This window comes from Cladophialophora psammophila, assembly GCF_000585535.1.
Source record: "Cladophialophora psammophila CBS 110553 chromosome Unknown aczJe-supercont1.4, whole genome shotgun sequence".
Classification (NCBI taxonomy): Eukaryota; Fungi; Ascomycota; class Eurotiomycetes; order Chaetothyriales; family Herpotrichiellaceae; genus Cladophialophora; species Cladophialophora psammophila.
In genome coordinates, this window is record NW_006912925.1 from 389,911 (window position 1) to 410,499 (window position 20,589).

General features: G+C 52.7%; 5 protein-coding genes across 5 annotated transcripts; 4 read left to right on the top strand and 1 right to left on the bottom strand.

Moving 5' to 3' along the window:
* Positions 1-499: 499 nt before the first annotated feature.
* A1O5_03057 (uncharacterized protein) lies at positions 500-1,129 on the top strand (the record flags this gene model as incomplete). The annotated part of the gene is made up of 1 exon (XM_007743670.1): positions 500-1,129. One exon carries the CDS (start codon positions 500-502, stop codon positions 1,127-1,129), a length of 630 nt encoding a protein of 209 aa, XP_007741860.1.
* A 1,213-nt stretch (positions 1,130-2,342) lies between these two features.
* A1O5_03058 (condensin complex subunit 1) lies at positions 2,343-6,197 on the bottom strand (the record flags this gene model as incomplete). The annotated part of the gene is made up of 3 exons (XM_007743671.1): positions 2,343-2,513; positions 2,612-5,885; positions 5,962-6,197. 3 exons carry the CDS (start codon positions 6,195-6,197, stop codon positions 2,343-2,345), a joined length of 3,681 nt encoding a protein of 1,226 aa, XP_007741861.1.
* A 297-nt stretch (positions 6,198-6,494) lies between these two features.
* Positions 6,495-8,244, top strand: A1O5_03059 (CDC7 protein kinase; the record flags this gene model as incomplete). Its single annotated transcript, XM_007743672.1, has 2 exons — positions 6,495-7,002; positions 7,058-8,244. The coding sequence occupies 2 exons, from the start codon at positions 6,495-6,497 to the stop codon at positions 8,242-8,244; spliced, it is 1,695 nt and encodes a 564-aa protein (XP_007741862.1).
* A 3,004-nt stretch (positions 8,245-11,248) lies between these two features.
* On the top strand, positions 11,249-12,332 carry A1O5_03060 (uncharacterized protein; the record flags this gene model as incomplete). The annotated part of the gene is made up of 2 exons (XM_007743673.1): positions 11,249-11,403; positions 11,513-12,332. The coding sequence occupies 2 exons, from the start codon at positions 11,249-11,251 to the stop codon at positions 12,330-12,332; spliced, it is 975 nt and encodes a 324-aa protein (XP_007741863.1).
* Positions 12,333-14,537: 2,205 nt separating this feature from the next.
* A1O5_03061 (uncharacterized protein) lies at positions 14,538-19,567 on the top strand (the record flags this gene model as incomplete). The annotated part of the gene is made up of 2 exons (XM_007743674.1): positions 14,538-19,340; positions 19,394-19,567. 2 exons carry the CDS (start codon positions 14,538-14,540, stop codon positions 19,565-19,567), a joined length of 4,977 nt encoding a protein of 1,658 aa, XP_007741864.1.
* Positions 19,568-20,589: the final 1,022 nt, after the last annotated feature.

Genomic DNA, 20,589 nt, shown 5'->3' on the forward strand with positions numbered 1-20,589 from the left:
AGTCTTGTCTGCTTCCTGCTTTCTACTTTTCTACCTTTCTACCTACTGCTACTCTCTCGGTAGTGACTCTCTCTACACCACCCTGCCCTTTATAAGGCCACGTGCGTTTCCGCTTCCTCCCTTATTCTTGTGCTTTTCTCCTTTGGAACCCCAGGCCTCCTCTCCCTCCACCACCCACATCCACTGCTTTGCCTTCGACGCGCGAAAGAGGGAGACAGAAAGCCCTCATTACAGATCCATTACCGCTACAGCGCCGGACTAGCAGGCGCGCTGAACCTCGGACAGTGCCTCTCCAGTGGATTCGGCCCTAGATCTCCCGGCTGAGCGTAACACAGAGTTCTGATCGAGAAGCTGCCTTTACAAAGAAAAGCGGAGAAGCCGAAAATCCCGCTTCCACAAGACTCGAGCAGAGTGTTCTATATTAATACGATATAACACCAAAAGAAGCCAAAATCGACCGGCCGCCTGAACATCACACCACACACACACATACGCACAAATGTCTTCTCCGACTTCAGATGAAGCCCTCTCGCCAACCACGACGCGCTCCTCCACCAAGTCCAACATGAAGATCTCGATGCCCCCCCCGCCGTCAGCCTTCGTCCACCCAAGCCCCGCATACATCATCGCGTCGACGCCCTCGCCGTCGCAAAACCCCGCCGATGCCTCTTGGCACCCGCAAGGCCATCACCACCACCACATCCACATCGCGACGCCGCACCCGCTGGCCGCGGCCGCCAACTTTCTGGACAAGCACGTCCCGCTGTTCGCCAAACACCACGCCGAGTTGACGGCGCAGCAAGAGATCCGCGCCGCCAAGCGCGAGGCCCGGCACAGTCTGGTCGAGTCGCCCATCCCGGAACTCGACGCCGAGCATGTCATGTCGGCCAGCGGCGGGGCGGTCGGCGCGGCGATCCACAGCGCCACGGCGACGGGTGCGGCCGCCGCATTGGGCGAGGAGTCGCAGCACGCCCTGGACCCGGCGGCGTGGGACGAGGTGCTGGCCAAGCGCGAGGCCGCCAGGTTGAGGTCGGGCTCCAACATGCCCAGACCTGATGGGCAGTTTTCGCACGAGGCCGGCAGCGACTCCGAGTCCAAGAACTCGGGTTCGCCAGCCATTACGCCATAGGGGCGTCAGCTTGTTTTGGAACGGCAAATGTGAGAGACAGATCGAGAGTGAGAGAGAGCAATTGTGTGTTCTGTCGTTCGTGGAGCGTATGTTTTGTTGCGGCGGTAAGTTTCTGAGCCCCCGGAGGCTCTCGGAGGGGAGGCACTCGTCCGTTGGATTCATCTTGCTTGCCAGCCAGCTCGCCAGAACCGCGCAAATGGGTGTCTAAATCTGACCCAGCAACCTTTTTCATCTCCAAATATCAAGCTACCCACCCCGCCCACCCACATACCGAACTATATACCCAAGTATCTCGACCAATCGATCGAATTCAAAATTCAAACCAAATCTCTCGACCGACCGATCGAAGGAACAAAGATGGGAGGACGAGCAATCGTCCCACCGCTCGCTCCTTACGAAAGCGAAGCCAAATGAAATGCACCGACATAGCATGGACTACGGAGTACCTATTCCATCACCACCACCACCACCACCACCATCATCAAAGCCGGAAAAGTGCGACCGAGCCTGACCTTTTTCCCATTCAGCGCAGACAGCGGCAGTGGTGTTCTGTGGCGTTTTGTCGTATGGCGTTTTGTGCTGTCTCTATGCGGTAAATAGCTGGAGTTACCAGCACCCGTACAAACCAGGACCTTTTATTATTGTTGTTGTTGTTGTCCTGGTCCTTGCCGGAAAGGGGGCCGGAGTTATGGAGGGTTTGCGGACGGTGAAGGGACGAGCATGATGGGGGAAATGCGTGCGAGGATCAGGGTCCACCACGGCCAGACAGATGGACGGATGGACAGAGTGAGTCCCATGCTTGCTACCAGGTACCCAAACCAGACACAAATAGTCTAGGGAAGCACACGCTGCTGGCCATGATCTGACCTTGGTACTCGTGTATATCCTTGCATGCACCACATACTCCGAACGAAGCCTCAATGAGAAACATCCCAAACTGCTTCGGGATCCATGCATCGATCCATCCAGATTGGTGTGGTTGTTGTTACAAACTGCAAGGCTAGCTAGCTATACCGCACGCACCCTTGCCAGAACTATTCTACGGAAAGACCAGGGAACCATCCATCGTCTAACAAGCACAGGACAACACGGCACTGATTTCATAATCTCGTCCAATTCATTTCGTTGTCCATGCTACATGTGTGTCAGTAACACACCGCCGCCTCCAACCCAGATTCTCGAGACACATTCCTCGATGGCAAAAGACAGAATGTTACGCCTCCGTCTCTACCACTCTGTACCCCTCCTGAATCCTCCTCACAATGTCCTCATTCTTATGCTGCAGCAAGGACAGCGCGTATGCTGTGTCGTCCCATTGACGTTTATTAGCACACCTATTAAGTCGGGCTGCGAGTTTTTCGGCCAGATTTTTGGCGTGCTTGTCCTATTTCGCTCACCAGTTAGTTTGAGGGGAAGTGGCATAGAGTCTCGTTGCGGCGTTGTCATTTTGCAGGCGGAAGAGATGTGACGGTGCATGCGTACCTTTTCGATAAATCCACACAAGAACTTCAAAATCCTCTTGACTGCTTCCTCTTCCATAACTCCACCTTCCAACGGCCCCTCTTGGGTGAGCACACTGAACATATCGACGAACTGATTGTACACAGCATTGTCCTTGGTGGCTAACTCGGTGAAGAACATGCGTGCCAGATCAGCAATCTTCTTATCACCGTCTTCCAGGCACTTGGCCATTTCTCCCAGTTGACCTTTCACCTTAACCTGTCCTGCCAAGATGAGGAAGGTCAATGTCATAAGACAAGTTCGTTTCACACTTTCGTCGGCGTCATTAAGCCGGCGGTAGAGGAAGTCCGTGTTTTCGTCAATGAGATGGTTGAAGCACACCGCCATGTCGCCCAACGCAATCACAGCATTTGACCGGACAATCGGGTCAGTGGACCGCTCTAGAATCGTAATCAGGAGTGGCAAGTTCTTCTCGCAATACTCACTGCTCACGCACATGAGTTTCGCTAGACACAATGTCGCCTGAGCTTGGAGGTTTCGGTCTTTGTAAGCTGTATTGTTTGCACAAATTTCCGTTACCAGAGGGCCGAAATTTGCGAGCAACGAATGTGGACCGTAGAGCAACTCTCGTTCTCGAATATGCGCAATAGCCTCGGTGAAGTCATCTTCGGTCGTGCCACCGATCAAGTCAAGCTCATCCTTTTCTTCCTCTTTCTGCTTCTCTACGAGGACTTCTTCTGCCGCAGTCTTCTTCCGTTGAGCCGACGGGGGACCTGATGACTTGTCAGGGGAAGGGTTGGCCACTGGCTTGTTCTTTTCTTGGTCCTGTTTCCGTCGCTTGAAATCGAGTTCACATAACTCAAGATGCACGATTTGTTTGATGGCAATGTGGCCGACAGTGAACAAGAGCTGTGAGAGCGCAATCGAAGGCTTCTCCTGCTTGGTTTCTGTAGGTTCCAGCTCGTGTGGTTCGGTCTCTGGGTTTGTGACTAGCTCTTCGCCGTCAATGTCCATCGCATCGGGTTCGGGAGAAGACGTCCTCGATAGCGACGACAGGTCTTTCGTCTGTTGAAAGACAAGCCGAGTCTTCTGTCTCAGCACTTCAGAACACAGGACATCTGGATGATCAGAAAGGACGTAGATTGCGCTGATCGCTTGTTCTGCCATCCCATACCAGTCCTTGCTTGCCGAGGTGGTCAGGAGGATGGATGCAAGCATACGCAGAACTTCGTGGTTGTTGGACATCTTCGAGAGACCCGCAGAAGCAGTCTTCTCTTGCACCTTCTTCGCTGTTGGGATCATGCGTCGGAGAGCAACAGAGGTGAACTTGGCGAGCACGAGGTCATTTCGCCCTAGCTGTCCGAGACCGACTCGCAACATCGTGTCAATCTCCTTCACCACAACCTCAGGACTTGCGAGAGCAATCATTCCCAAGACGATGATGGCACCTCTCCTCTGGGCTCTGGAGATTTCCTTGTTGACGCCGTATACCTGCCACAATTTCGTAATCACTAACTCGGGAATATGACCGGCCTTGAACATAGTGCTCAGCAGCTGTTCCAGCGAGGTCAACTCTGCAGGTGTTGCACCGAATGTCAAGCTGATCATATTCCTGGCAACGAAATTGGCAGCATCATTGGTACTAAACATCTCAGGGGCATCAAAGAAGAGACTTTTGTAGTTGTCGATTAGATGGTTCTGGACTCCTTTGCCTTCATCACTGTTTCCTTTCGTCCAGATCAAGCGCAGCATTCGACGGATCCCTTTCCGGGCCGTCTCGATCTTGAACGCGTCAATCGTGACAAAGAAGTCCATCACATCGATGACCTCAGTCTTGTTGGGTGACGACAATAGCTGGACGGCGATTTCAGAGGCCTCATGTATGATTTCGATGAATTTGAGAGCCTCGAGATAGTATTTGCGGGTCAGTTGGAGTTTGCCTATGAGTTCAGACGTTGCTGCCTCTTCTTGCGCCTTCTTCACCGCAGCAATTTTCTCTTCTTCAGTCAGCTCTTTTGGCTCTTCCTCTGCCTGGGTTGCATCGTCAAGGAGTTCTTGGTCAACTCGCTCTTCACCTGCAGCCGTCCGGGCCAGCCCAGGTGAGTCGGGGGGGGGCTTCAGGGCGTCCAACTGTGATTCGACTGCCTCAAGTCTCTCTATCCACTCTTTGTGTGAAAGTTGTCCACCATGCATGAGGCTAAATGGGTGTGAAGAAACCAGCTTCCTCAAAAGCTTGATAGCATTCCGTCGAACATTACTGCTTTTGTCCTGGAGACTCTGCATGGCAAGTTCGGCGGCATTCTGTCTCCTCTTAGGAAACTTCTGCTCCAGGTCGCATATCTTGGCGAGAACTTGCATTGCCCGTACTCTGCAGAATGGGGCTGTGTCAAGAAATCGCTGTTCAAGGGTGTCGAAGAAAGCATTGATCTGTATCTTGGTGGTTTCGGTTTTCTCATCTTGTTTGCTTAGATCTACAAGCAAATTCCCACAGACTTCAATCACTGCACATCGTAAGGTGTGTGCCTCGCTGTCAAGAAATTTGGCAAGAAGGCCCATCTCCTTAATCACGAGTCTCGGTTGGAGCTCTGAAAGCTTTATTATAAAGGCCGAAACCGACTTTGGCCCTTTGGTGTCACTCTGACTGAATTCCTTTGCAGCCAGCTCTCGGAGAATCTCGGCAGACAGCTGAGGGTAGTCGTACTGCTCTGACAGGATGTGGAGAAACTCGGCCATGGGCTCTGACAAATGTTCAAAGTACGTGAGATTCTGGACGATTGAGGTCTGTGCCCCAAGAGCGTGGCCATGATGCTTCACGGCGACACAGAGCACTTTGAAGCAAAACATGCGCACCGCGGTAATCTTGACTCTGGCCTCACTCTCCATGATCAGGTATATGGATCTCGTAAACAGATTGATGAACGTGTCCCGATCAGAGGTAGTCTGGAAGATGCGATTCAGCTTGAGCTTCATCACTCGACACATGACATCCATTGCATTCTGGATTTGGCTGGAAGAATCCCAAGCATTGTCTTTGGCAGTCGACTTTGATTTTGCGCCTTTGCCACCTCTTCTAGCCGGCCCTGTGCTCGACTTCTCCTGCGCTTTTGTTTCGACGGCGGAGATGGACCACTGAAGAAGGAATGCGTACATTTCGAGCAAGCGTTTGTGCTGTGGCAAGGTCTCTTGTTCGTCATTTTCAATGTCGTGATTTGCAACATCTGCAGAGGTTGACAGTCCGGAAACGATCAGATTGAGAATCTTACTCAGAGATTGAGTAGACAGGACGGATGAATGCCTGGATGCACGAAGTAGTTCAGCACGATGCCATTGAGCACAGTCGGTAATGGAGGGAGTGGAGGTGGCGAGCGCACTTTAATAGAAACTGTAGAGTATCAAATGTCGAACTTCTGAACAGTCCTTCTGGGTTTTCCGTAATCAAGTCTATCACCGAGTCCAACACACTGTCCACCAGCCCGGGTGTCAGGCTGTCTGGGTCATTCTCGCCGTCGATCAGTTCTGGATTCGCCTCAGGAGTAGTGATGGTCGTCACATCGCTGAGGTACAGCTTCAAAGACTCGTTAATATCGAATTCGACCTGATCATCCATGTTCGCTATGGTCAATGGTCAAGAGGTAGAGATTCTGTTGTCAGGAGGGCGCATTTGTTGTGTTGACGGGTGGTGGCAGAAAAGGAGTTGGACATTCACAGTGGCAGCAACCTTCACTGATCAAAGAGTTGCTAGCTCGCCGCCTTCATCAACAACAGGGTCAGAACCACAGACTGACTGCGACCACTGTGGCGACCATCCGGCTGTTGTTGTTCGTGATTAGATTTATTGACGAATTTCCTAATCTGTGCTGGCGGATATGCCCTGTTATGCCCCCACATACAAACACCCACCACCATGAAATTAGCGAAGACGGCCAGAGGTGTCCTTCAAAGCCTCCAGCCAAAACAGACCAGTCTACAGTCAACAAAGACCTCAAAGGCCTTGCTGTCGCGTTATCATGTCTTGCTGAGCGACTCCGGGCTGGGAGATACGCCTGAGAAGGAAGCCGAACCTGAGTCTGCGTCAACGCGTCATCGTCATCGAGAGAAGGCACAGCGGGCCGCAGCAGGGACTCAAGGGAAGGAAGTGAAGGAGCTTCCCGGACAAGGCAACATGGGGCACACTTCGATTGCCATTCACGAGGATGCACAGAAACAGCCTCGTGTGGGTGAAAGAGAGGTACAGGACATGGCGCAGCACGAGTTGGAAGAAGAGGACTCTCTCGACGATCCTGTCTCAGAAGACTCGGACGAAAGCGACGACGACGATGTCGACGAGAGCGTAGTCGATGACATGCGCAGACTCGAGGAAAGCTTCAGAGGCATCTCCCAAAAGTACAGACTTATCAACCGCATTGGTGAAGGTATCGATATCAACTGCAGCACATTGCTATCTCCTCGCTGACCTCTACATGGCAGGCACCTTCTCTACCGTATACAAAGCCGAAGAGCTTGTTCAGCCGGACGAGCTGGACCAGGAGAATGACGATCCCACGAGCGAGTCCACTACGGACATTCCCCCTACTAAGCGGCGGAAAACAAATGGTTTCTATCGTATGGACAACAGATCACGGAGGAGACCTATGCTTGTCGCATTGAAGAAGATCTATGTGACGTCCTCGCCTCACCGCATCATGAATGAACTGGAGCTTTTACACGAATTACGCCACTCACCATACATCTGTCCACTATTGACAGCCTTCCGTCACCTCGATCAAGTCGTCGCGGTGCTCCCATACTTTAGACACCTCGATTTTCGCCTGTACTATCGAGATTTTCTTATCAATGACATGCGCCATTACTTCCGTTGTCTCTTCAATGGCCTGGCCCACGTCCACAAGGCGGGCATCATACATCGCGACATCAAACCCACCAATTTCCTCTATGACCACTCCAGGAGGCAGGGTGTTCTGGTCGACTTTGGCCTCGCTGAGCGGCAAGGCACAGACTGGCAACCATGCCTCTGTACAGAATCAAGGGAGAAAAGGAGAGACAAGTTTATCAATTCATATGCAGTGCAGGCCCTGCAGTCGTCGCCCGAGCAGGTGTCGACCGGGTATCCTAAGAGTGACAGCCGACCATCTCGAAGGGCAAACAGAGCAGGAACCCGTGGTTTTCGAGCGCCCGAAGTTTTATTGAAATGCACCGCCCAAACCACCAAAATTGATGTCTGGTCAGCCGGGGTGATCCTCCTCACCCTCCTGGCGCGACGATTTCCATTCTTCAACAGCGCCGATGATGTTGACGCCATGATTGAAATGGCTTCGATATTTGGCCGAAAGAAGATGCAGTCTGTCGCGGCAATGCATGGCCAACTCTTTGAAACCAACATCGAGACCATTGGCGAACGCGGCTTCAGCTTTGAAAAAATCATCATTTGGGCAAGTTGCCGCGAGAAAGAGCACGACAATCTCCGGCCGGGAGAGGCTCAGGCAGTGTCGTTCTTGTATGGCCTTCTCGAACTCGATGCTGGGAAACGAATGACTGCAAGGGAGGCACTGCAGCACGAATTCATTACGGCACCCGTGGAGGACGAGCAAGAGCGGGCCGAGAGAGAAGCGCAAGAGGCATTTGATGAAGAAGAGGCGAGAAGAAAACGTCGCTGAATGTGGGGACGAATGGTGGCACAGACCTGAGCTCTGGTGTCTGCATCGATATATATAATTGCATTTCAAAAGCTGGCGAATCGGTCGGAGCTTTGTATTACTAGCATCTTATACCCCCACGGCACAGCATGTCTTTGCTTAGTTTGTTGTTGAGTTGCTGGTATGGACAGAGGGCGGCTTTTCGACGTCTGTGCAGAAAACATAGGAAAGAGAAGAGCCTCTGATTGTTTAAAGGCGAATCACAACGACCCATAAAAACGTGATTTCTTGGTGCAAAGTCTGCTAATTAGAATATTTCAAAAACTTTGCCAGTCTCCTCTGATCGATATGATTTCACCCTTGTCGGCGGTATGCTTCACGATGCTGGAGAGTTACCCCAAGACCGAGGAGTGATGTGCACGAAGAATGTGATATGCGCGAAGGGCTCATATTCGCGCTACCCAAACCAAACGCTTCTCATGGTGCCCAGACTCTGCATCGTCCGTTTTGCTCTGTTCATCCTCCGTTTGCTCCGTCCACGGATTGTAAAGTGGCCGGATCTTTGACTGCCAGTCCTCCGAGTGCTCCGCGTTCGAAGATCTGAGTCAGTCCGCGACTTCCTGGTGCCCATCGTTGACGGCTTGAGCCCAAATTGTGCATGCCCTCCCATCCTCGAGGGATAGATCCACACCGGGGATTGACAGGAAGACTTCGAGAGCAACAAAGCAGGTACACTTTATCGCAACGGGGATCGGTGTCCGAACTTCTTTGTCCTGAGCGTTGGGATCAGCACCTCGTTCAACAAATAATGACAGGTAAAGAATGATGCTTGCAAAGTCGAGGACGTTTTTGGAACCAATAAAAACGTCGTCAAGCTCCAATTCCACCAAAGCCATGTCTTCATCATCAAATCCGCCTTCTACATGTGCTGAGCGGTTCCGCCAACCCGCGACACCGTGGAGAACGGTGCGCCCAAAGATATCATTGTGTCGAATCATCACCTTCAATTGGTCTCGGCTCTTCGAGAATTTGGTTAGGATAGTGTTGACCTGGGCCAAACTCTCGCTCCCCACTGCAAGCTGTGGAGAATTTCGTCCGACTTTGTCTAATGCGTGAAGACCGCGGTCGAAATCAAGAAGCGATTGCACGCTCGACAGGGGAGCCGTCCATTAGAGCATAATGAATAGCGATGAATCCTGCCGCGTCTCGAATATTCAGCGCGGCTTCAGCATCAAGAAGGGCTTTCACCCTTCCAGAATTGCCATAATTAGCCACGTAATGTAGGGGATTTCGACCTTATTTGTTAAACACATCAAGCTTCAGGCGCAGAACTTTCAGACACTGGCAACGAAGTTCACTAGATGCCACATGACCAAGAAATGCAAACCCTGTCAGCCCTCGACGTCCTCTTCGGTGGAGCTAATCAGGTACTCCAACAAGCTTAACAAAATATTTCCGTGACCTTGTTCGGCTGCGATGTAAGCAGGAAGCCGACCTTGCTTGTCGCGTAGGTTGTAGTCTGCTCCGGCCTGGAGAAGATCTCGAAACGCCAAATCGTTGCGGTTTGCAGCGGCAATGTGGAGGCCGGACCGTCCCTCGTGGTCTACCAGGTTGAGGTATACCGGCGGTATGAATCATGGTGCGGCCGTGCTCATCCTTAGTGAAGTCGGAAAGCCCAAAATGAGACCAGAGCTTCAAGACGAGTGAAGGCCAGCCTTGTTGGACGAACAACGTCAAAGTTTCTTACTGTCGTAGTCGGGGGTTCTGTAAAGTATGTCTTTGGGAAGATTTTCCAAAATCTCGGTCAGCCTTTGCTTCAAGCCATAGAATGCGTACTAGTCCAGAAGATTTCGACCCGATAATCCCATTTTCAGAACTTGAGTAGGTTGAGATTTCAATATGGCATCTTCCACTTGATACCATGAAAGTAGTGCTGCCGATCCAAGATAGCTTTTGGGCCCACCGGATGCGCATTCCCTATGGTGCATGCCTCTTGAACCAGTTGATCGGAGCATCAGGTCTGCCAACAATTTTCGACACAAGCATTTCGAAACGGCCGTCCCGGAAGCATTAGTCGAGCTTCGTACAGGTACTGGACGCCAAGTGTGAGCCAAAGGGCCCGGACCCTACGGGGGCGGTCGCCTCGGGCTACATCAAGCCGTCGGGCCCTGTACTCGGCGTCCGCATAGAGAGCGTTCATCACGCGGAGACGTGGCATCCCAAGCTCGGTTTACGAACAGCCGGGGGGAATGAAGCCAGCTACCCATGGTCAGCGGATGCCATCGATCTTGTCGGAAAGGCAGCTCCGGGAATTGATCTATGGTTGCTTCGTTTAAATGAACATGTCACTCTTGTTCTCGAACAAGACAAACAAGACACCAATGCATTTTACCGCAATGGAATTAGCAACGATACTGTTCAAAATGGATTCCTCGACGAAGCTGAAACGCGGGTTATAACCATTAGATGAGATCCAGGCATGAACCTGCGGGGTGAGTACGCAGGTGAGAAGGGGGGTGGTTAGGGTGAATTGCGTGTGAACTCGGGCCCGACTCGGAGATGTCGTTGACATTGATTCATATTTCCCCGCCAGGGCTGGATGATGTGACCTTGGTGAGAGGCGAGGCGAGGCTGCCTCGCTAATATCATGGCACGGATTTTCCCGTCGCGACATCATCATCATCGCACAATGCCATATGCCGCGTCCCCTTTTCCTTCAAGGGGTTTTAAATGAGATAATACCATGACCGCAACGCCCAGTTCAAATATCCTCTCAACATTGGTGTGGCCGAGAGTTGGCACTTTTTACTTTCTTCGCCCTCAGGCAGCATCTTGCCGTCCCGTCGCCGTTGCCACCAGTCGATCTAACCGGCGGCAAACACCAAGCCACCATCTCTTCTTCTTGTCAATCTCAACCTCGATCCGATCCCCAGGCCAGAGGGCGTATTATTCCGCATGCCGTCGTCTGCAGTTCTCGACAAAAGTTCCCGCAATGCACATCTCGAGGCCAAGAGTGACAACAGCAATGTCAACGTCGTCTGCGGCACGCGTCCAGGCGGCGACGGCGAGGTCTCGGCAGCGAAATCCAAAGCGGTTCGCGCCGCTCAAACCCGACGCCGAGACCGGCCACGATCTTCCTAAATTGCAGGGCATCATCTTCGACATGGATGGGACGTTGTGGTGCGTAATCTATCTGTCGACATCAACAATGTCGCCTTCTTGACTTAAATGTATCACATCCGTGGTTTTGGAGAACGTAAATCCTCTAACCCTACCTTTCTTCCACCAGTCTTCCTCAAAACTACATGTTTCGAGAGATGCGTGAGGCGTTGGGGATACCCAGATCGGTCGACATCCTCGACCACATCCGCTCGCTGTCCAATGAACCCGACAACTCCGACGGCGCTAGCAGTGACGACATCGCGCCAGACTCAGTGTCAAGACGGCCGCCACCTCACTCGACACTGAGCCCCTTTCAGCTCCCATCCGAAGATATACTCTCTCCCATCAGCGACATGATTCCCCCCTCGGCACCCTTATCGCCACAAGCTCGCGCGGTTGCTAAGATCCAGGCCATCGAGCGCCACGCCATGTCCTCACAGCGCCCGCAACCTGGCCTGCAGGCACTCATGGACTACCTCTCTCGGCGGGGTGTGAGAAAGGCACTCTGCACGAGGAACTTCCCTGCCCCTGTGCATCATTTGTTGAGCAATTACCTCCCCGAGGAAATCTTTGAGCCGATCATCACGAGGGAAACGGAGGGAGTGTCGCCAAAGCCTAGTCCCGATGGGCTGTGGATGATTGCTCAGGTTTGGGGGTTGGATAGGGAGATTGAAATTGGTGAAATTCGAGAGTCGGTTGAGGCCGATGGTGGTGAATTCGATCCCCTAGAATTGGCCAGGAGGTATCTGGGGTCGGGCTTGATTATGGTCGGTGATAGCATTGACGACATGGCAGCCGGCTGGAGAGCGGGAGCGGCCACGGTGCTGTTGGCGCAAGACGAAAACCAAGACTTAACAAAGCATGAATATACGGGTCTGAGCATCAGACGGCTTGATGAACTGATAGATATCCTAGAAAATGGATTCGCCGAGAGCACACAGATATAGATTCAGACAGTGGTGATCCAATTGGCGAAGATTCTTGTGGGAATCAATACGACCACGAGGTTTGAGGCTCGCACAGTTCGGTATGCTCGATGTAGACGGTGGTCCAAGCATGTCTGGGGTCGTCCAATACGCGATGCAGGAGCAGCTGTCCGTGAAGGCGGTCAAAAACTTCCGGTGTGTTCCAAGCGACGTAGCACAACCCTCAATGTTCACAGGGCACTATATCACCGTAGGTAGGTGACGACCTCATTGTTACTACAACATCTTCTGTCGCACCTAGATGCGGCGATATCTGTGCGAGAAATTGAGAAGCAGGGTTCTGGGGGCACGTGGCAAAGCTCACCATATTCCTATGCTGAAGGCATTGTAGCACAACATCCATTATCCGTAGCGCAACCCATTTTTGGTCGTTTGTGCTGGTGAGGAGCGTAAATGCTAGGCGAGACAAAGGATATGATTGGCAGATCGATGGCTGATGTGTTGGCAAGCTGAAGAGGCGTCGCTATCCACGCACAGCTGAGTGACGAATGGAGAGGCGGGATGGAAATCGCTGCAAGCCTGAAACTGCTTGTCACAAGCGGTCGCCCGTACAACCAAAAGATTTAACATCGCCAGGATCAGGCCGTGGCGGGTGGGTGGACCCGACGGCGGCAAAGGCCCGTAACCTTTACCAAGTAGTGAGAAGGGCAAGAAGGGTTGCGACCCCATCCATTTGCCCATCTGTCCATTTGCCCAGCCAGCCGCTCCCTCGGATTTTCCTCTCACTTCGTACCAGGTATGTCTTTTGCTTCTCTTTCAGAGTGCTTCGTATGCCTACCTGCGCTTCCACTTCCGGCGACAAATTCAGGCGGTCAAGCACTCAGTAGAGGAGACAGCAGGAGGTCGCTGCATCAACAGGTGACCTCGCAGATATGCATGCGCAAAGCAATGGCCAATGGACAGTGGAGAACGCGAATGAGGCCGGCAACAGGAGGCTATTGCCTACAACAGTTGCGCGTTCTGCGGAGGAGAAACCTGATATTCCTGGCACTCACCTGCCTACCGGGTACACCCACAGATCCATTGTTGATCTGTGCAAGGGTGCTTCCGTGGCCTGTTCTCGCTGTCCGGTGCTCTGAGCTCGGCGCTGAGATGGCGGCTTGGGTCGACAATCGCTGCAATAATGTGCATAACTGAGAGCAGGGGGCGCAGGCTTTTTGGGCTGTCGATTTCCTTTTTGATAGTCTGGTGGGAAGAGAACACGCAGTCTTGAACCAGTGAATGAGACCCAGGTGTTCGTTCCCGGGGAATTTTTATCAGTTTAGCTAGGCACATATCGGTGGAGAAGCGGAAGGGAGTGCAGTCTCAGAGGTCAGAAAGGTCCATGCCTCGGGCGGTGAACCAATAGTGCTGCGAAGTGCATAGGTGGCGTGTGCTTTTGGCCCTGACTGGTGGAGGATGAGCCTGTTGGACGCTGTTTTCTTTAGCGGCACACCCGTGAAAAAGGGTCCGGCAACTGACTGGGGCTCAGGCTCCCTACGGGCGAGCTCTCTTGGGCTCCCTAGGCTCTTGGGGGCCCTTGGTGCCCTCCGCCTCCCCCGATCCATCCATCTCACCTGCAACCAAGTACGTAGCAATGCACCTGCTGGCTGCGCGGCATCTCTCTGGTGCCTCTTCGGACATCTGCAGCCCAAGTCCACCGCTTTTGCTTCATCCTTTTCCTCGTTGTTTGCTTTGCTCTTCCAGCGACTATTGTCTTGCCAAACAGCCATGATACCCATGGGCATTTCCAGCTTTGTTGTGATCCACGGTTATTGATACTTGACTCGTCTCAGTGAGGTCCTGTCCCACCACTCACCGTTACCTGCGGTCGCCGAACCACAAACTCCCAGCCTCGCAATTATTCGCCTGCGACCATCGATCATTAACACCACCACAATCACCTGCCCATACCTTCGCTTCCTGGTAAATCGCTTGCCCTTCAGATCAAGATCACATTCGCCGTCATCAAACTTGCGGTTGACAAGAGAAGGGCACCTGCGGCACAGTTTCAAAATTCCTCGCTGGTCTATTTACTTCCGATCGATCAACCTCACAGCGAACCTCCACCAACCATGATCGCTCCGAATTTATTAGCAAGAACATAACCATCAGACCCTCAGGGCACATGCGCATCGACCCCTGCGTATGTGCTCCATGACCCGGCATACGTGAGGTCGTTTCAGGATGGGCTTTTCGAGTCGACGCCCAATTCTGCCTGCGCCTACAGATTCTTTGCTGGAGTCGGCCGACGACACTGGCCAAGGTACGGACCTTGGGACCGATCTGTCTCGACGAAGCGAGAAGACCTCCGAGATCATTCCTGACGACGGGAGCCCAATCACCATTACCCCTGCCCCGAAGCGCAACATAGGAAAACTAGCAAAGTCCGGTCAACAATCCCAAACTTCATTGCTTATCGAGCTATTTGAAGGAGGAAAAGCATCCGATTCTGGGCAGAGACGGCCCAGCTTACGAGTTCGCTATACACCATCTCACTCTCGGAAGAGCAGAGATAAAGGCGACCGCCACATTCTAGTCACCGAGTCTCCAACGGCGAGGCGGCCATCCTTCAGCCACCGCATTTCACTTGGAGGAAACGAGACTCTTGCGCCGAACGTCATTGAAGGCAGCATCAGTTCTTTGGATACAGGCGACGACTTCAGGCCTGCCATCCCTGTCGACATCGAAGTCTTACAAAACGAAGACAGCGACAGGTCCGTCTTGAGCTCACTTCCTGAGACCAGGTACATAATCCCAGAATCCGACATTTCATCTATGCCAGCAGAGAGTTCTCTAGGACCCAATCCACCTATCAACATGTCCCCTTCCAGCCAGAGTGTCAGTATCACCCGAGGTATGTCTGCTGAAGGGGCCTCTTTAAAACCACCTGTTATTCCCGCCGAACGCAATCTGAGCAACGAGCGGATCACGCAGAAAGTCATCGAAAAGTTGAGCAATAAGCCACGCGTTTCGAGTAATGGAAAGCGTCATCATAGTAGCCATAATGGAAGTCGGAGCAGCGCCAGCAGAGAAGTGGAGTCTACGCCCGCCGAACCGCGAATTCGTGTCACAAAAAACGTCGACGATGATTCCATGCAAAGCATGACCGGTTCTAGTATTGTTAGCGGCTCTCAAATCTCTGCAGACCCGCGGGCCACGGACCAACGATCGGCCCGCTCAGGGACATCAAACGTCTCAGTCACGAACAATCCGAAATTACTTCACGCCGTTGAAGATGCCATCCGAAGGCTTATATTGCCCGAGCTCAATGAACTGCGCCGAGATCAGAAGCATTCCCACCGATCCCGGCATGATAAATATAGCAATCCCGATGTGTCCTCGAGTACCCTATCGCGAGAGGACAGGGCGCGTCGCAGATCATCAGGGAGCAAATCCAAGCGTCGAGTCAGTCGGGAAGCTGAAGGTGGAATTCCTTCAGATTCGTCTCGTCGTCACAGACGTCACAAGACGGTCGACTATGATTCACCATCTGAGCAAAGCTACGAGCCATCTGAGTCTGTTGACAGCTTGGGCGACGAGAAGAGGTCCCGAAGGCACTCAAAAAGCCGGCGTGCCCGTGATGTCGCCGCTGGGGCCGTTGGTGGTGCAGCCCTGACCGCTGCCGCTCTGAAATCGCACGATTCAGCATCGAGTCTGGAGTACTCGGAGCACCGCAGACGGCGGAGGAGCAAAAGCCATAGCAGCCGCAGTGCAAGCTATACAGAGAAGGAGGACGCTTTCCAGAAACATCAAGTGCCGCCCATGCCCTTCGTCAGTGAAATTGGTACCGATCTCACTCGAAGCTCGCTTAAATCCTCAAATGATGGCCGCGCCGAGACACCAACCCGACGTGAGGTGCGTGAAGTGATACGTGGATCTCCTCTCGAACTTTCGTCGCCAGCATCTCAGACGACGCCCACCGCCAACGCTCTCGATCTGAAGAGGGGACTCGGTACCCACCATGGCAATTTTTCAGAGCACGATCTGTCAACCCACGACTTGTCCTCAAAGAAAGAAATGTTCGATGAAGATACTTTTGACAAACCACATGAACCTGAAGAGCTGGATTTCGCTACTCACGGTTTTGCGGCTTTAACAGATCCAGAAAGGGCTCGTCAATATGAGAGGAATCTCCATCAGCAGCATCCCATTAGACGAGGCCTTAGTCCGATACAGAGTGTTGCCAGTTATGCGACTACGGAACCCAATCGCAACTCCCTGATGCAGGCACGCAGCTCAGAGTCTTTGCACTCGCCGGGCAAACATCCTCAAATGGATGACCAGGTCTCCATCTCTTCCTTGTCATCAGCGCCCAGTACTGACCTGGCCCGCTCTAGGCGGCCTCAAGGGATGAGTTTGGAGAGCCGGAGTGAAGTCATGGCTCAACATGTGAGCTCGCTTGAAAGCACTCCTCGCCAAATGGATCCACACGTTGCTTTTGGAGAACACCACGAAGACGACGGCTATCGTGACTCACCGTATATCGACAAAGTCACTGCAGGCCAACAGGTTGTCGCTAAAGGCATCGGGGCGACAGCGCAGTACGTGGATGAGCCGTCAGGTGTCGAGTCCGCTGTTGCATCGCTAGTCGAACCTTCTCTCCTCTCCGCCGACTATACATATTCACCCCGTCACAGCCAGACGGATTCGCTTGGCGCTCATGAGATGGCAAGTCCTCTGCTATCCCAGAGGGATTACATGTCGAGGCACAGTGGCAGCCCGTTGAAACGGCAGCTTTCAAACCATAGCGAGAGCCTACACGGGCTCGCTCCAGGAGCAGCGGCTGTGATGACGTCGCCACCCCAGAGTCCTGCTCGCTCACTTGAACATTTGGAGCAAGCTTCCGCTAAGGCAGCGCACCCAGCACCTCTTGCTACCAGTAATGTGCCCAGCGGTCAAGTGGAACGTTCACCCGAGTCAGACATCACCACGAATCCGTCTATCATCCGAGGCCCGATTGGCGGCCTCGCACAGGGCAATACTGAGCACTGGCCTTATGATCCAACACCTCCACACTCTCGAGCTAACCTGGTGCTTCCGCCAGTGAGTCGCGACATCGGCTCCGCTGGGGCGGATCTCATCCCTGAACCCTTGTCCACCAACCGTGATCATGACTTTGACCCGAAACGTGACCTCTATTTACAACCCCAGCCTCTATCAACTCCTCCAGGGGCTAAGGATGAGGGCTATGAAACTGGAGCAAATGTACCATCGCCAGGTCTTTATTCTCAAGGCCGAGGCGTTCAAGACGACAGCTTCACACCGGACATACCACTCGACAATGCTCCTATTGCAGAGGATCCCTTTACTGCGCAGCGGGATCAGTATGTTAGTGGTCTTTCGCATGGCATGTCACCCATGTATGACAGTGCAACTGGCCGCGGCCGCGATAATATCCAATCAAAGGATATTGTGGCTCTCATGGATCATCTTACAATGCGCGACGCCCAACGAAATGCAAGAGATACGGAAATTCTCGTGACGCTGGTTCGCAGCGCTGCAGAGATGCGCAACTCCTTTGAAGACATGAAAAAGTTCATTGCAGAGCAGGACGATCTCATCATGGACACTGCTGATAGGCAACATGAAAGAACGCAAAAGGTCATCGGCGGGCCGCGACCACAACCCGTCGCTGCTCCTCGCCCGACAATGTCGGCAACCTCCGAGGAGGACATGCCATCGAAGCGTCGCAATGTATTGCAACGTGTGCTTAGAGGCCTTGGAGCTCAAAACTCACAAGGATTGCAGAACATTGAGGCAATGCTGATGCGGCTTTTGGACGAAGTTGAGGCATTGAGGGCTTCGCAACCGAGAGCTATTGCAAGAGATCAGCCTAGATCTACGAGCTTGACATCTGCAGAAAACGCTCGTGCTCCTACAGACACAGGATATGAACCAGAGGGTCAGGCAGGGACCTCATCAACCGGTGATCGTTCGGGATACTTTTCGAACAACTCCTCTCGCCAGGCAGACTATCGCAACCACAACATGCGTCGAGATTCTGGTAACCGAGTGAGCACAGTCATGGAAGGTGATGAAGAGTACGACGACTATGGGAACCATCTCGGCGGCGCTGCAGGCGGGAATGCACAAGTCGTCAGCCACACGCCACTGGGCACGCCACCAAGGAACGACGGAGTTCGACAAGCCAGAGGAGGTTCGGTTCCCTTGAATACTCCACCTCGGACGCTGGCCCAAAACGCGGGATCTTTAAGCAACGAAAACACTCCTCACCTCTCCGCAGGTGACGCATCCGGAAGGAAGCATAAGTCTTTTGCATCTTCCTTTATTCCAAAGATGGTCTCTCGGTGGTCCAAGACTACTTCATCTTCTGCCGATAACTTTCGCTCCAGTCAACAACGAGTTAGACCTTACTCGGAGCACTCGCGATCGGGTTCCAACCTCGGAGAATATGAGTACGAGCATGATCCTCAAGGCGAGGACCGTATTAGGTCGAACACTTCGTTCAATCGGGATCAATACGAGGACGTGGAGAATCGACCACCATCTCCTTTAGTACCAAGCCAGTTGTCTGACAATCCCAAGTATCAAGCTCACCGGAACAGCATCAACCTTCAGCATCCACAGCCTAGACAAGGGCCCACGGGTCGCTTCCAGTCACGTTTGGAGTCGGAAGCACAACACTACAACAACGAACAAATCTCGCCGACTTCACAGACTTCATCTCAGTGGGAGACCCACTCGGGGCTGCACCCTACCCATGCGGCAACCATTTCCTATGGAGGACATCTCAGTCCTATTTCTGACTCGCCCTACTCTGCAGAGCCTGGCCAAATACACGATAACAGGAGCATTCGATCCGGAAGCTCTCAGGGGCCGCCTCGACCGCCAAAGATTCCAAATGACGAACCATTGGTGCCGCAACGTCCGCCCAAGATTATGATGAGTCCTACACCCTCGAACAGACAGCCGACTTACGTCGACCATGTTGCTGCGGCAAGAGCTGGAAGCCCAGCATTTGACAAGGTACGTTCACAGGCCTCCACGTTTGAAAATCGGAAATATTTACCAGGTTTTAGTCTCCTGTGGCAGCATTGAGATCGCCACAGAGCCAGGCACGAAAGCCCTCAGGGCCGAGACCCCTGGCTGGATCAGGTGGCTCAAAGGGTGATCTGAATGCCATCAAGAGAGCCAGATTCAGAGGCAGCCCAAACCAGATCGACAGCGAGGATGAGGCCACTGGGGCATACTGAGTATTATATTGGGTCTTTAATGGTAGTGAAATTTCTTGAGCGCGCCATTTGAGCGGTTGACATGAATGCATTAGAGAGGCGTACAGGAGTTGGTGTATTTCCTGCCACTGCTGGACAGTGGAGCCGGGATGGTCTTTACAAGACCGATCGGCATGACAAAAGTGCTTGGTGTGAGCGTTCTGCCTGAATGGAGTTGGAGACACGAACTCGGCAGTTTAACAATGTTGTGACCACACATTGGGCATTTGCTTCGAGATAACACAGACTTCAGCGGCATCGACAAAGCTACCCCCTGGGCTGAGAGATGTGATACCATAAATCGCGGCATCGGCTATTCCCGGGGGGGAAAAAGATACGTAATATCGATATAAACAACCAAAAAGGGGTCGGAATCCAGCCTTTCGCCTTGTTCTCTGTATTTTCTTGCAGATCCAACCAGTAACTGGCACCCAATGGCAATCTCTTTCAGTGAATACTTCAACGTGGTATGTCGGACAATCCAGCGGCCACTTCGGCTACATGGATAAATACTAAGGTACAAGGTGTAAACGCATCGTGTATGTAAATGGAAGGGCGCAAAGGAGGAGTTTACCTAACTTTGAAGACGTGAGAACTATTTCATTGCAATAAGCTACACCCGTCCAGCTGACTACGCCAGGCTCGAACTTGGACGAGGCTGCGGAGATAAAGGGGTGCTTTGCTTGCTACGTACAGTGCTCCGTTCTCCGTATTTAGCTTGCACATTGAGCCCTCGCAACATCAGCCCTCGCCGTTGACAGACAGGCAGGCGGGTAGATAAAATGGGATCCTCGCCGCTCGGAAATGAGTGTCGTAGGATCCATTCATACATACCCAGAGGCCAATTTCGTCGTCCATACTCATGACTTGGAATGTCGCGCCTTGAGGAGTTTGGAGACCATACCTAGGCAGCTAGTACTCGGCAAGGTCGGTACCGCATTCGGGGTATCTACATCTAGGGATATATGATCTCCTCCTAGAGGGCCTTGTCCACCCTCAAGTCA